Source organism: Girardinichthys multiradiatus, chromosome 4 (assembly GCF_021462225.1).
Source record: "Girardinichthys multiradiatus isolate DD_20200921_A chromosome 4, DD_fGirMul_XY1, whole genome shotgun sequence".
Lineage (NCBI taxonomy): Eukaryota > Metazoa > Chordata > Actinopteri > Cyprinodontiformes > Goodeidae > Girardinichthys > Girardinichthys multiradiatus.
Genome location: NC_061797.1, coordinates 48,221,853 through 48,237,743, shown reverse-complemented (window position 1 = coordinate 48,237,743; position 15,891 = coordinate 48,221,853). Strand labels below are relative to the sequence as shown.

The window sequence follows — 15,891 nt, the reverse complement described above, 5'->3', positions numbered from 1 at the left end:
AGATATTTTTGTCATTAGTTTTTATATTTACACGTTTAATCCTTTATATCTAAGGCCTTCCTCTTTGTGGCTGCAGCAGCATCAGAAGGTGCTCTGCAGCAGGCAATGGCAGCCGCAGCCGGCGGGACACTCGTCCTGCCGCCGGAACCAGTCCATCATATGGCTGGTGTGTCCGCCGTGGCCGCAGCTCAAGCAGAAGTTGGACAAGCCTCGGACGGCGACGTGGCAGATGGCGCACTGGAAGGTCAGTCGCTTGCAGACGGCGCACTGGGTCCCGCGGGCCTGGCTGCGACAGTGGCAGCAGTACACCCCGAACTCTGCAGAAAGAAAAAGGCACATAACAGGTTCAGTAGAAGAAGCTGAGATTTTGTTCCTGAGGACGTTTCAGCTTGGATCAGAACTGAAGAAGCCTTTCAGCTGTAGGTCCAGCCTCCTGTCCTGCTGGAACCAGTGAGGGAAACGTACCGATGCCTTTGTGAGGTTCTGGAGGGCTGGACGTGAACTTGAGCACGTTGGCTCTCTTGTCTCTCAGACCCCAGCGGTACAGGATCTCACCGTAACACTTCTTAAAGTCATCGAACTGCAACGTGTTGGCCGGGTCCAGCAGCCTGGGCAGGTACAGGAAGTGACATATTAACAACAACCGAGATTCTTCAGCTTGTTTTGTTCTGGTTGTGCAACAGGGCTGGTCATAAGTATGAAGTATTAATTTATAGGATTTCAGTTGATCTTTTTCCAGCTGGAACCAGTCATTATTAATTTAATTTCCCTTTGGGATTAATAAAGTATTTTTGAATTTTGAATAAACATCTGAAACCTGATATTAGAAACACACCCCAACCGTCACCCTGTTTCAGCTCAGTTAGGAGGAACTAAATCATTTCTATTTGCTAAATGCTACAATGATGACAGAGAAGTTCTTTTCTTGTTTAGAGTCCGAACATTTGCTCCAGGATTGCGATTGCAGCTCTGGGACGGCCTTTCCAGATGTTTTATTTATTCCAAAAGCAGGTTGGATGTTTGTTTGGGATCATTCTTCTGTTGGAGCACTCAAACTGTTGTCCAAAAGGAAAATGGTCAGGATGTTCAGGAAGAACCCAGAAAGAACCAAGGCTCAAGCCTGCCATAAACCAGATACTCCTGGAGCCCCAGTGTCACTCTGAGGTAAGGCTTTCAACCTGAGGAACCCCATACCAATTGTCCAAACATGGTGGAGGAAGCTGCATGCTGTGGGACCATTTGGCTGCCAGTGGTCCGGGTGCATTTCACAAAGCAGATGGAACAATGAAGGAGGATTACCTCCAAATTTGTTAACTTCACCTCAAAACCACAGCTAGACAGCTGGAACCTGGACCCAGTGGGGTCAACAGGACAGTGGACCCAACAACACATCCAGACTGGTTTGGCTAAAGGAGGCTAACATTTAGCTTCAAGAATGGTATTCCCAAAGCTCTGACCTTAACCCAGTTGGAAATGTATGGACGCTGTCCAGAAAACCAACCAACCAGTGTAAATGGACTCCACCAGTTCTGCTCAGCAGAGTGGTCAGATATCAGCCAGAATGATGCCAGAAGCTTAAAGATGAATACAGAAACGATGCCGCTTGTTCAGAGACATTTACTAAATATTAGTGGGGTGTATGTATACATCTGAACCTGCATGTACAAGTATGACCCTGTGAGAATGTGAGAAAATCCAGAATCATTTCAAACTTGTTTTAGAAAATCTTTGCAAATGCTGGTTGTATTCTGATTCTGCTGATGAGTGGCTGGAAACTTCAGATTCACAGATATCCTCCTAGCCAGAAGCCTGAGGAGCACATTTGTCACCATCACCTCTTGTTCATGTCGTGGAGCTCCCGCTCCCGTTCCCGAGGATCCGTGTAGCTCTGGTTTCCATAGCGATAGTCATCAGGAGAGGACTCCCCCCATGGGTTGGGGTGCTCAGGGTCTCTGACTTAAAACAAGACAAATAAAGAAGTTTGGAGCTTGAAGCACATGCAGTGTGCCAGCAGGGGGAGCTGTGGAGTCTCACCTGTGTTCCAAGTGCTCACTGTGATGGAGTCAGAGGTGCTGGAGCAGGAACCAGAGTTGACAGAGCTGGACGTGTAGCTGGGCTGAAATGTTGACAAAAATATAACATCAGAAGTGGAACAGTAGTCAAATCTTCTCCCTGTGCTGAGGACAGCCACCAGTCAGCAGCAGAGGGCGCTCTAAGCTCAATCACCAACTGTTGAGGTCCAGCTTTAGTTCCCCCGTTTTCAGGAAAGTTCCCACCTCTTTCTCTCTTTCTCTCTCACACAGACTTACGTATCTGGAGTGTAGACGCGATGAATGGTGTCCAAACAGGGCGTAGCCGTCAAGGGACGGGGCCTGATCCCGGAACACGCTGCACAGCATGGCCAGAGTCTGAACGTCGCTCATCTGACTGTAGTGATCCAGACTGAGGGGTCCACACACACAGACAGATTAGCTTTATGCTCCTCTACATTAAAAAATGCTTATGTTCTACAATCTCACAGCGTCTCCAGCAGATGGCGTCCAAACGGGTGTCTGGCCCAGGGGGTTTCTGTGTCTGGATCAGAATCTGGACTCAGATCCTGGCTGGTGGCTGCAGATGCCAGAGCCCAAACCTGCAGACCAGAGGGAGGATGAATGTGAAACGGAAATCATTGTGAGGTTCAGGAGGATCTCCAAAGACATCAGGAGCTGCTCCTCATCTCTCAGTGCTCGCTAAGGGGCAAAGCTCTTCACTTTAACCTGCTGGATCACCATGGTAACTGATGCTCTGGAGTGCAACAACCTAAAAGCATCAAGGTAGATGAGTTAAGCTAAAATCTTCAGATCTTCATCCAGAGCTGAAAGGAAATCACCAAACTTCTTCAGTTAATCTGTTCCCAGTTTGGTGCTGCCTTAATCTGAACCTTCTGATATGACCTGAGGACCTCCTCTCCTGCTGATGGAAACTGACTGACCTGCATTCTGAATTAAACACTGCGATACAGAGCTCTGCACAAGTATGAACTACAACATAACCGCCATGTTACTATTCTGTTCCTACTAAAAACTTTAATGGTTTATTGGGATTTTATGTGACAGACCAACACAATCATGAACAGAAACCTGGTGTGTAGGTTCTCCTTCTAGCAGGACAACCACCCTAAATATACAGCCTGAGCTACACTAGATCACTTAGATCAGACCAGGTTCCATGGTAAGAATGGCCTAGTCAAACTACAGACCTAAATTCAACTGTGTCAAGAACTGAAAACTGATGTTCTCCATCTAATCTGACTGAGCTGGAGCTGTTTTACTAAGAAGCATGGAGAACATGTTCAGTCTGTAGATGTTCAAAGCTGGTGCAGACAAACCCCAGAAGACCTGCAGCCAGAAGTGGTTCTACAGAGTTCTGACTTTTCAGATTTCCATTAGTAAAATATTGAAAACCATTAATCCTTTTCGACCTCATAGTTCTGCAAAACACGGTGTTGGTCTGCCTCATAGAGTTCAAGTAAAACCCAGTAAGGTTTGTGGTTGGAACAGGAAAAATGTGAAAAAGTCCAGGAGAAGATGAGGTATGTTCACCTTAGCCAGGTCTCTGCGTCCCACGGCGAGCGCCGCCGCCGCATTCTTCTGACACGTTTCCTGTATGTCGTTCATGTTCAGGCTGAGGAGGACAGAAAAACACGGAGAAGTTCAGGTAGGACACAGTTTGAGCTGAGTGATGGAGGTGTTCTCTACCCTGGGAGGAGATGTACAGCTGGAAACACATATTTCCATCCACTGCATAAAAACACACAAGCATTTTGTCCTCACAGTGACGATAAATAAATCCTTGAGATGAACAATTATTTATTTTTGCTAGAAGCCAGAAAATCAGGAGAGAAACGGTTTTTTTCATTTCTATGAAGGCAAAAGTTTACATTCACCAAGCCCAGATGATGACCTTTGACACCTGTGGACAGATTTTAAGGCAAACCTGAAACACTCTGATGCCACACACTAGATATCAGGAAGGGACCTGTGGACCACTGTCAGTCCAGTGTCCAGATGAGTGAAGGTCCTGCATTCCTCTGGTTAAACAGTTATTTGCAGCAATAAACATCCTGGGATGTCCAGCCATCATACGGTTCTGGACGTCTTCAGAGAGAGATGGGTTCTGGTGTAAAATATGTGAATCAACCCTTAGAACCAAAGCTGAAGACCTTGTGAAGCTGCTGCTGAAGCTGCTAAGAGTCTTTATCCACAGTGAAGTCCTGTTCCAACATGGACTGAAAGGTCATTCAGAGGTCACTCTAGAAGCAACATTAAAAAACAGATTAGAGTTTGTAAATGTCCTCCAAGACTTTAATATTATGAGACTTGTCCTGTGGTCTTAAAGCTGAGGTGTTTGGACATAATGTCCATCGTTACATCTGAAGGAAAAACATTGAAGCTGGCGAGTTCTAAAGTTGCCTGAGGACAACAAAGTTCTGATCTACGTCCCAGAGGATGATCAATAAGATGATGGGTCTTTTTATACAGAGGATGGAAATATCTGAGTGGACGGAGAAAAGGCATGTCAGATCTGCACACTGACATCCCGCTGATCGGAGGACAAAAGCTGGGATCTCATGTCCACTGTGTGTCTCAGTGTTCCACAGGCTGAGGGAACATCTGATGGACGGACCTGTAAACAGGAACCAGTGGGTTCTGAGTGTGTTTGCTCACATGTAGCTCTCTCCCAGAGTTTTGTGGACGGGGAGCAGGCAGGAGATCTGCTGGATGATGACTTTCCCAGCCAGTTTGATGGGACGGCTGCTGTAGTCCACGCCTTCCCGCTTTGTCTTAAAGCGCCGGGATTTCTGATGGAGAGATGGACAGAAAGGAGGACGGGGCCGGCCGGCCGAGGAGACAAAACAGCAGCTGATTAATTGAGTTTGGGAGCACAGCAGAGTCTGTTCACACTGAGAGCTGGGAACCTTAGGAATCACAAGAAGTTCTCTGGACTTCTTTACAAACTGGACCTGAAACCCTGGTGTGGGGGAGTCCCAGCAGAACCAACTGTTGGAGCTCTGGACATGAATTACCATGAGATCAAGGCTGTTGGTTCTGAACCTGGGACCCGTTAGTCCAACAGTGTGAACAGCTCATTAACACGCAGCCAGAAGAGCCAAATTCCCTCACAACAGCTGAGGCCTAATTACAGACACAACTTACCTGGAGAGGTTAAATGTTAGTGAGGACATCAGGAAGAAGTTACTGAGTTAGCTTCATTAATGTGTTCAGAACAAACCCAGAACCCCTGAGCAGCATCATGAAGATACAGAGCTTTCAAAAATCCCATGATCTATTTTCAGCTCTGCTCAGAGCGAGCAGACGTTCCCTGGAGACTTCAGCCATGATGAAGCTGAGACCTTCAGTAACTTAACAGGGACATATTCCACCCAGTTTGAGCCACTTTGATGGTTCACTCATGATTCAACTGGAAATACTCAAAGCAAACAGGAAAGTCATCACATTCTCCAGTCAGAAACTCAGCGTTCAAAGAAAACCATCAGCAGCTTCATTACAGCCTGCTGAGGAACCTTCAAAACTGGAGGGAATAAGTATTCCTCACCTGAAGTTTCTTTCCCCGCAAACAAAACCTTGTCTCCTAAAACAAAACCAGATGGGTTTGATGTTCTTTATACTTCTAAAAAAACTCTGGACTCTAACTTGTTCTCTGTGTGAAGCACAGCGGTCCACAGGCTCAGTTTCTGCTGTTCCAACATGAGAAGGTGGCCGCGGTTGGAGCGACCACTGGGAGCTGGAGGGAAAATAAAATGAGCATCCGTCAAGGAGTTTGTTCAAGTTCTGAAGAACATCACTGGTAAAACACTACGCTGCAATGGACTGGTTCTGGAAGAAAAGCAATGATGAGTAGGACCTGGAGAACACCATCTCTACTTTTGGACAGGGAGGGGAAAGCGTTATGCACTGAGGCTATTTTTCTGTTGGGGTATGAGGTGACCTCACTGCACTGAGGGGCCAACGAGAGGTGTCAGAACAATAAACATGGATGAGTCTTCTAACATCACTAGAACTCAGAAGATTCTGTTAAAATCAACTATGGAGCAGCCAAAGAAGAAGCACATTCAGGTCATGGAGGGACCTACTCAGTCTTCAGTCCTAAGTCCCACAGGCATTCTGTAGAGGGAGCAAACCCACATGAAGACCTCAGAGAGGTTCTGTAAACAGGAGTAGCTCAGAATCCTTCTTGAGATGTTTGAAAATCTGCTGACCAGCTGCTGGACATGTCTCAGTGCTGTGCTGGTTTGGTAAAGGATCCAAACAAATGTGTAACTTCTAGGTTCAGCAGGGATCCTGTCTCCATGTCAAAACGAATCCACGATAAGATCTAGAGTTAGAGAACAATTTTTCACAAAATCAGCAGAGGATCAAATCCTTCTAAATGCTGAGCAGCTTCCTCCATATTTCATCCCTATTAGATCCAAGTCTGGACTCTGGTTGGACCGCTCCAAAACATTAATATTATGGTCAGTCAGAAGAAACATGTTGGTTACATTAAAACATTATTTAAACCTAAACCTGGCAGGGGTATGAATAATTTTGGCCTTAGCTGTTCATTGTAGATGATTATGGCTGCTGGCCAGAAAAAACCTGAAATTCAGTCATCCGAGCAATAAAATCTGATTTTAACACAGAAATGTTATGTCCATGTTATGGTCTACCTGACAGGTGTCCAGCAGAAGGTCAGTTACTGCCTCCACAATGAGGGTATGACACAAAAGATCATTTTTTAATGGAACGTTTAGTGGAAGGAAAAGCTGTGGCAGAAAAATATGCAGTCATCTACAAGGACATTCTGCTGACAAGCTTTATGGAGATGCTGAATTAATTTTCCAGTGTGACTTGGTACCGGCCTGCACTGCCAGGGGTACCAAAAGCTGGTCCAATAACCATAGTGTTACAGTGCTTGATTGGCCAGCAAACATGGCTGACCAGAACCTTATAGAGGTACAAAGAGTTCTGTCAAGAGGAAGATGAGCGACACCAGAACCAACAATGAAGATGACCTGAAGGTCACTATCAAAGCTACCTGGGCTTCCTGAACACCTCAGCAGAACCACAGGCTGATCTCCTCCATGCCTCGCTGCATTGATGCAGTAATTCATGCAAAAGGAGCCCAGGTCCAGAACTGAGCGCAGATACTGAACAGAATCTTGACATAATGTTCAGTAGGTCCAGGTTTCTGGGTTAAAATCCTTTTTCTTGGTCTGATGTAATAATCTTATGTTCTGAGAAACTGGATGTTGGGTTTTAGCTGTGCGCCATAATCATCAACACTTTAATTATTTCTCTGTGTGTGAAATTAATCTAGAAGTTTCTCTTTGACTTAAATTATTTAAATAATTTCATCTTTTGATCAAATAAAATGTTTTGATGAAAATATCAGATGTAAACATGAGACCAATTTCTGCTTCTTCATCCAGATTTTGAGCTGCAGCCAAACTTCCTTTACAAAATAACAAACTAAAAGATTTCTCTAACAGAACCGTTTGGATCACAGCATCCGGCGACCCGGTGCTGCTTAGGCTTCAGATGGAGCTGATGTTTTATTTCCGAACACATAAATCAGGATGATGTTGAAGATGAAGATCATCTGTTAAAAAGGTGCAGTATTCAGTGGGTTAGTGGAGGAGAAGCAGCCAATCAGAGACATGCAGGACGAAACCAGAACCAGGTTAGAACAATGTTCTGCGTTGGAAAGAGGGGCAGAGATCTGTACCGGCCAATCATGGAGGGTTTGCACAGACCAGCGGCGGGAGGCGCAAATAGGAAGCTTCTGATTGGAGGAGAGTGGGGAGGAGGTGTGGCCCACAGCAGCAGGGTGGGCAGGTGATTGGTCGGGAAGAAAAACAACAGAAGAAGAAAAGAAAACAAAGAAAAGAAACAAGCCAATCAGGATGAAGGTGGACCAAAAAGAGAACAGCTGCAGGGTTCTTCACTTCCATCACGGAGGAACATTCACATAGTCTCTGTTACCATGGTTACCTTTGGGAGAAACCTGCAGTTCTACCTTCACTCTGATTGCTGTTGAACGCTGGCTGAACTAGAACCTGGGAAATTATTCCCTGACAGAGGTGCTGATCCAGTCCGGCCTGACCCAGTGAACACGGAACTGATCTAGAAGACAGCTTTTCTGTGGTTACTTTGAAGTGAAAGCTGTTGTTGAGTACCGGAGTTCTGAGTCAGTCTGACAACAGTCCCACTGGATCCTAACCAAGTTATTTAATAGAAATTCTGCTCTGGTCCACGACACACGGACCTCCCAGAAACATCTGGCTCATCTGAACTCAGGCAGAGGGTTTCATTAGACACAGTAACGATAAAACAGAACCAGAGGTAAGAGTCAGCTAGCAGTTGTGCAGACGATCCAACATCAGCACAACTTTCAGACACGTTTCATCTCAAATTTCACATGAAATGAGGAACATCTTGTTCTGCTTCAGGAGACCATCCTCAGAGCACCATAGGAACTGCTGTCAGGTTCATCTGGCTGCATGGAAGAAGTCCCACAGCTTTCATTTGATCTGTTGATATCCACCCATTCACCAATAGCTGACAGAACCATGTGGACCTGCTGTTCTCGGGTCATTCTGTCCACGGACGGGTCGGCTGCAAGACGTCCGCAGAGTTGAGACCAAAGAGCTTTCAATGTTCTGAAGCTTGCAGGGCTGGGTTTGTTTCAGTCAGTCCACAGATCAGTGACCTGATCAGTTGTGTGTGTGTGTGTGTGTGTGTGTGTGTGTGTGTGTGTGTGTGTGTGTGTGTGTGTCTCACCCGCTCTTTATAGTAGAAGGAGGAGATGGAGACGGTCTCTTTGTCAGAGCGAGTCGGGCTGCCGCTGTAGAGGCGCAGGGTGCTCTGAGATTCAGAACGCATCTTCATCGGGGTCAGAACTCCACTGTGGTAGGCTGACAGAGCCGACAGGGACCTAAACACACACACACACACACACACACACACACCAGCTTAATACAGTTATCTGAATCCTTTAGTTTCTGATTCTGTGTTTATAGCAGAAAAACACGGTACCACGGGAACCCAGTCAGAACCGAGGCCTAATCACTGGTGCAGATTTGGTTCTGATCAAACTTTTTGTTCCATCGTTTGTTATTTTTATCTAATTTTGTTAGGTTTGTCACTAAAAGCCTCTGACCCACAGTGGGTACCGTCATCCCACCCCTGTGGTTCCTGTCCAGTTTGATGTCCAGGTGGTTTCTCTGCAGGTTGGAGCCTCGTCATGAAATTCCTTCCTGATTTTTCTTTCCCAGATCTCCCATCTCAGATTACTGGTATTAGAACTTGGAATAGGCCACAGAACCCTTTCTTTAAACTTCAGAGAGATCAGAGAACTCTTGATAACAGTTAAACCATGGATTATATCCTGATGTCTTCATTTGCTTTCTTTTCCTTTTCCATTATTAAAATCAGCAGTAAATAGATTAATACTAAATATAATCATTATTTATGTGTAATTACATTTCATCGGTAATAAATCTGAATTCTATGAAAAATAAACAATCTCCTGACCGACTGATTTCTAATAGATTATTAGACTTAAAGAGGAACTAAACACCAAATCAACTTTTTTGTAGATAAACTTTAGAAATTGTGCCTCAAGTGTGTTATCTTCATTACTTCGTTACTGTGCTATATTTTTAATTTTATGTAAACTTGTCTAATTCAGTTCAGTTCAGTTTTATGTATATAGTGCCAATTTACAACACATGTCGTCTCAAGGCACTTAAAGGGTCAGGGGTTTTTTGGGGAGGTTAAATAAACTACTGAGTGTTAAGAGACCAGAACCACCTCTTGGACCACTCTGGGAGTGAACTCCTCTACTGTGGGAGAAGAGAAGGAGAAGCAGAAGAAGCATGTCCTGCACACACCAAACCCAGAGACCTGAGAAGCATGCTGAGGCTCACTGATGTTTCTTTCAGTAAGAAGGTTGCAGAGGTCTGTATCAGTCTTCGTATGTGGAGGTTCTACTGTAGCGAGGACATGGAAACTTTTGACTACACAAAGTAATACAAAGAAGTCCATTTCCTCTGTCGCCCTTCTGGTATCTACCAAATAGAAATAATCCAAATTGACCTGCAAGTTGATTTAATGTCAGTGAGAATACATCTGCTGTGTGAGACCTTTAATCCAGAGTATGGAAACATCTGAGCAGCACTAAACGTCCAATTTTCAGTTGAGATCATAAGGAGTCTTCTACAATACAGATACATGAGAACACAGCAGCAGCCTGTTTATAAATATTTAGCTAATTTACAACATTTTACTTGTTGGAAAGAGATTATTGCCAAATAATCTGCAGAAGCTTTTAGTGTAAACGGCCATTATTAGGAGAAAATTGATTTTAAATTGCAGCAGCATGAACTTGATTAAAGCGGTTAACATTATTCAGTCATCTCTAACGAGGTTCAGATCAGTTAGCAGAGGAAACTGATGTATCTGACCCTCCTCCAGGTGGACCATTCAGCTTCTTGTCTTACATCAGAAGGAACACCTGCCTGAGATCTTTACCTGGGAGTGGGTTCTGTGGGCGGCACTGAGCGGTGCATGGTGATTGGTCGGGTGAAGTAAACCAGGCAGCCGGTGCCACAGAAACGAGCTCCAGATGTCCGAGGAAACGGGATGTTGGCGTCCTGAAATGGAAATAATCATTATGTTCCCGAAGAGCAGGTTCGTCATCTTCATTAGCGAACAGGGAGGTCACCTGGTAGGAGCCGTACGTGCTGGTGACCCGAGGAAACGCCTGCAGGGACGGAGTGACAGGATTGGACAGGACAAAAGGGCCAGATGCAGGACTATCCTCCTGAGTCTGATGGAAAGAAACGTAAACAAACAGCTGATGTTGGCGCTCTCTGCAGGCTGCCATGTTCAGTGCAACACACAGCCAACATCTTCATGTGTTAGTCCTGTAGGAGGCGCCAGAGGTAGAGATGCAACTTCAAAGGACAGTCTGAAGGCCCAGGTTCTAATGTTCTCACCATATCCGACTCTAAACAGGACACAAGCTGCCGGACACAGGGCTCCAGACAGTTCTGGTTCCTCTTCACCTTCTGCAGAGATGTGTCTGTCAGGATCTGGGACAGAGACGTCAGGATTCAGTTTTTATTCCACAAGGACAGTGAGGACATCAACGGAGGACATTAAGCTCTGTAGTCAGAGTATAATCCGGTTATAAACTTCTGATCCAGCTTTCATTCCTGAAGGTCTCTCACAGCTATTTAAATTATGCAGCTTCAACAGAGAGATTCCCAAACAACAAGAATCTTCCGCTTCTTCAGAGGACGAAGCATCTCTCATGTCCTGGATTTGTTCTTGTTACAGAAGCAAATCCAGGGCTCTTGGATCTGCTGCAGGGCTCAAACTTCATTTCTCCAGGTTCCTCACATTGAGCTCTGAGATGATACGTGCAGAAAGTGAGATGGATCAGGAGTTTACAGTAGGAACTACTGTAAGCTGCGCTGAGTTAATTCCTTTATGTTCTGAATGAAACGTTCAGCTCTAGTTCAGACTGTCCGATACAGAACCCAGTGATCCACATCTGGAGCTGTTGGTCAGACCGAGTCTGTCTGGTACCGCGGTGCCTCACTTACCTTCTGGATCTTGATCTTCATGGCAGAGGGGATCGTCGTCGGGGAAACAAACTGAAAGGAGGGTGCTGCGTTGTTGGGGTACTGAACCGGAAACTTGACGACCAGGTGAACCTGATGGCTGCCGAAATGAGCAGACACCACGCAGCTCCGGTTCATGGCATCCATCTGAGAGCAAACGCACAGATAAAACAGGTGGAGCAAAGAAATCGGCCCAAACGCAGCGACAATCCGGCTTCCTGAGCCTCACCTCCACGTTGACGTTCCGGATCTGCAGGTTGACCAGGGAGAACTCCTGCTGTAGCGTCTGGGCCAGACCAGAACCCGAGTCCTGACGCCCAGCGTCCTTATCTGAGAGAGAAGGCAAAGCAGGACCACAGTTCAGGCCACGGCTGCACGCTATTACAAAATACTACGACGACATATCAGCCGCCATATCTGCCTATTCTCTTCTGTCCTCGGTCTCATCTGTGGTCCCATCACTCTGTGACCTTCAGCATTTTGGGCAAAGTCATTAGTGTTCGGTGTGAGAATCTGCTGCAATCTGTCCAACTGGCTAAATATGACATCAGTTCACAACACTTATTATGATGACAGTATATTAATAAAATATTGTCCAGCCCTGAATCAGACTCAGCGACAGACATCTGAGAAGCTCCTGCAGTGAGCAGACCATGATGGGGTTTATACAGAGGCCCGGAAATGAGGATCTATCAGGCCAGCAGATTATATGGATATTACATATAAAAACTATCCAATAAGTAGCATGGTAGACAGTATCCAACCTCTTTAGATTCAGGACAGGTTTCTTCATACGGACCTGATCACCAGAACACAAGAAAGGAAAACAAAGTGAGTTCTAACACTCATTTCTAAAAAAGGAACCTGATCTTAGAAACCAGCTTTGGGTTTAAATGACAAATTCTGATCAGATGTCTCAATTCTTAAGATTTTACCATCTCAGCTTCAGCTGACTTGAATAGTGGCAGACTGGAATAAACCATAGGTTCAAACTAGAGATGGAGATGAATAGATAACTGTGTCATCTGCAAAAAATAATTTAGCATTTAATAAATGATCAGAAGGATTATTTATTTAGAGAATAAAAAGCTGCTAATATGGAGCCCTTTGGATGCTGGGGGAAAGAAAGTATATGGAGGACGTACGGTGTTCAAGTTACCATCAGAGGTATCACCTTCCTCCATCTTCTACAACAAAATGTTTCATGGCCAGATTTTAACTCTGGATTATCCATACTGAAAAATATCTTTAAATATCACCAAGGTCTCTAATCAACATTTAAACTCTAATGATCAAATCTAAAACTTCCAGGCTGATCACTTTTCAAAATGATGCAACATAATAAAATCTGTTCCCTGAAAAAGTCTCATTCAACTGCATCAGCAAGCAATACTGTCTCCATCATCATTTTCTTTTGTGATTAGGTGTTCTCCTCTGAACCATCGCTGAGCGGGCCCTGGACCTTAAAGAAGAGCAGACAAACATTCATGTGTTCTGATTTCCGCCTTGTGTTGATCATTCGAAGGTCAGATTAGATGACCTCTGAGGGGCATCTGTCCACAGTGCTAAACTGTCTGTCAGACCACATTATTAATTGCAGAGTTATTTATTCCAATACACTGCAGTTGAACTAATATGCTTTCTTAGTTATTATACAATATATGTTGACATTTATTAATAGTTTGATTTCATTTTTCAATAAAACGATGGGGCACTGGGACATTTCTCTGCTCTTTAGTTAGGTAGCATCAGAAAGAGCTCTGTGGTCGTAGATGAAGAAGACTTTACTCTCCCAGACGTCCAGTACAAGTCCGAGTCTGAGAGAGCTGATGGACCACTTGGATCTCTAGAAGTCTGTTGTGGAAAGTGTGATCTCTTCTGCCATCACCTGCTGGGGTAGCAGCATCAGACCCAGGGACTTAAAAAAGCTCAACAAGCTGATGAAGAACGCTGGCTCTGTTCTGGAGACTCCTCTGGAACCTCTGGAGATGACTGTGAGAAGAAGGATTCCTTATAAAATGAAGAACATAATGGAGAACCCTGAGCATCCTCTTCATGAGACTGTCCTACAACAACAGAGTGTCTTCAGTCAGAGGCTTCTTCAGATCTGCTGTAAGACGGACCTACAGGAGATCCTTCCTGCCCACAGCCATCAGCATCTACAACGACTCTTTGAGGAAACCTGAACTGACACCAACACATGGGTCTGAGTAGGAACTACTGCAGCACCCAAGAAACATCACTGCTATGAGCAAAGCTGGAATCTAGAAGTTCTTGGATAATTTTCCACCTTGGGGATCTTGAAATTCCTGAACTTGGTTCAGAAACCAGTGGTGCTGGAAGAAGGTACTGTTCCATTAGTAGGGTTATAATGATCAGTAACTGGATCTAAATCTAAATTAATGACTGGACTGGTTTGAGTTGAATAGATTCTCCATAACTGAAGAACAACTGGACCTGTTTGCACTGTGATGTTCCTTCAAGAAGACATCTGTTGTAGACTGGAGCTAAACACAAATAAACTGGATTAAACCATAAAGCAGCAAAAACAAAGTTCAAAGGTCATTTCTGCCTCAGAAGTTTCATCTTAGCTTCAGATGAGCTCTGAAAAGATCTAAACTTCCAGAAGCTGCCAGACCAGCTCCTGTTTCTGGTCCTACCCTGCATGATGTCTGCAGCAGGACCCACGCCCTGCTGGCCCTCGGACTCCTGGGAGGTCAGAGACTTCTCAGACTCCACAGTGAGGGTCATCCCCTCCATCAGCTCCTCCACCATGTCACTGACACACAGCTGCACAATGAAACAGTGAACAACCAATCAGAATAGCAGAACCTCGTCTCTCTGAGCTCGACTCTACAGCTCCACACCAACCTTCTGCAGCTGAGGATCCACTCTCCATATCCTCAGAGTCTGGTCTCTGGACCAGGTGACCAGCTGGGAGTCCTTGGAGCCTAAACAGCAGCAGACAGGAGAGAGTTTATCTGTCCCAATCTGTGGCCGTCTGGGGAGTTAGGGAGGGCTGCACCCAGTCTCACCTTGTTTCTGCGGCCGCCACTGGAACTCCAGCACCACGTCATCGTGTCCAACGAAGGCATGCACAGGGCTGTTGAGGTCCAGCGTGCTCCACAGCAACAGACTGTTCTCCCTCCTCAACTGAGGAACCATGACGGTGACGAGACCATTGGAGAACGGCTGAGTACAGGAAGACACGTAGAGACAGAGAAATCTGTTTTTAATGTTTGAATTCGTCAGATGGAGGTCCCACTGATCATATGAGTCAGATTCTTCAGCAGGAGTTCCAGTGGGATCAGACTCACCGTGTACCTGGCCTTCCACACCGGCACCTGACACGACAAGATGTTCAGGTACTTCCTGGGCTGTCGGTAATCCCAGAACTAGACAAACACACCCAGAACACATTAATGAATATATGTTTTAACACGTTGTCTGCAGAACGTCTTATGGTATGCTTCTGTCCCAACTCTTCTCCCTTCCCAGCGTGTTCGGTTGAATGGTTCTGTGTCATATTAGGCATATTCCTAATGGTGGTGACAACTTCTACTTAAAAGTAAATGTCACCAAAACCAGAGATTTGTGTACAGATTTCAGGAAGAAGTCCAGTCCACCATTAAAGGGGAACCAGAGGAGCGGGTTCAGGGCTATAAGAACCTGGGTGTCACTGACAAGAAGTGGAAATTTAGTGGAAATTCTGATAAGGTCAGCAAAGATTGTTCTTCATCTGATGAGCTCATTTTGGTGTGTAAAAGGTTGAGGACCATTTCCTACACTTCTGTGGTCCGTTAGCTTTCATCACCTGGTTCCCTGGGTGATGATCTAACAGCAGGAGATAAAAATCTAATGGAAATAATAGTAAAAGTGGCTCAGCCAAATTATTGGTTCTAAATGACCTGAACTAAGTTCTAAAGAGAGTCAGACAAAAGGCCAAAGACAACCATTCACTCCCCTCATCACCACTTCATGGCGAACCTGAGCTCCTACCATCTGGAAGGAGATCCAGAGAATAAATGGACCAACAGATGGAGGAACTCAGATCAATTAAATGTGATTGCTTTTTCATTTTAACCTGGTTGTTTTTTGTATCTGTACTCATATTTTTCTCTACTGTTTTTCTCAAAATGACGTGATTTCTTTGTGTTTTTAATAGGTCAGGAAGGAAAAGTTACTGGGATCCAGATCTGCTGATGTTTTCTCTGGAC

At 45.1% G+C, this 15,891-nt stretch overlaps 1 protein-coding gene across 4 annotated transcripts in view; it reads right to left on the bottom strand.

The window, feature by feature from the left end:
* Nucleotides 1-3: 3 nt before the first annotated feature.
* The window catches only part of wdr59 (WD repeat domain 59), a 23,996-nt gene continuing 8,108 nt past the window's right edge, over nucleotides 4-15,891 (bottom strand). For 2 of the 4 annotated variants that reach the window (XM_047363352.1, XM_047363350.1), the window contains exons 9-27: nucleotides 14,992-15,069; nucleotides 14,710-14,866; nucleotides 14,546-14,625; nucleotides 14,335-14,464; nucleotides 11,904-12,004; nucleotides 11,657-11,821; nucleotides 11,045-11,140; nucleotides 10,771-10,875; nucleotides 10,578-10,699; nucleotides 8,826-8,979; nucleotides 7,771-7,827; nucleotides 4,710-4,843; nucleotides 3,585-3,666; nucleotides 2,520-2,632; nucleotides 2,310-2,442; nucleotides 2,035-2,116; nucleotides 1,836-1,956; nucleotides 466-608; nucleotides 4-317 (exon numbers count right to left, since the gene is read on the bottom strand). In XM_047363352.1, coding sequence (XP_047219308.1) covers nucleotides 82-317; nucleotides 466-608; nucleotides 1,836-1,956; nucleotides 2,035-2,116; nucleotides 2,310-2,442; nucleotides 2,520-2,632; nucleotides 3,585-3,666; nucleotides 4,710-4,843; nucleotides 7,771-7,827; nucleotides 8,826-8,979; nucleotides 10,578-10,699; nucleotides 10,771-10,875; nucleotides 11,045-11,140; nucleotides 11,657-11,821; nucleotides 11,904-12,004; nucleotides 14,335-14,464; nucleotides 14,546-14,625; nucleotides 14,710-14,866; nucleotides 14,992-15,069 — 2,289 coding nt within the window. In that variant the 3' untranslated portion in view covers nucleotides 4-81. Of the gene's footprint in view, nucleotides 318-465; nucleotides 609-1,835; nucleotides 1,957-2,034; nucleotides 2,117-2,309; nucleotides 2,443-2,519; nucleotides 2,633-3,584; nucleotides 3,667-4,709; nucleotides 4,844-5,067; nucleotides 5,788-7,770; nucleotides 7,828-8,825; nucleotides 8,980-10,577; nucleotides 10,700-10,770; nucleotides 10,876-11,044; nucleotides 11,141-11,656; nucleotides 11,822-11,903; nucleotides 12,005-14,334; nucleotides 14,465-14,545; nucleotides 14,626-14,709; nucleotides 14,867-14,991; nucleotides 15,070-15,891 lie in introns of those variants that run through there. The other 2 variants (XM_047363353.1, XM_047363354.1) reach the window with 2 other exon arrangements.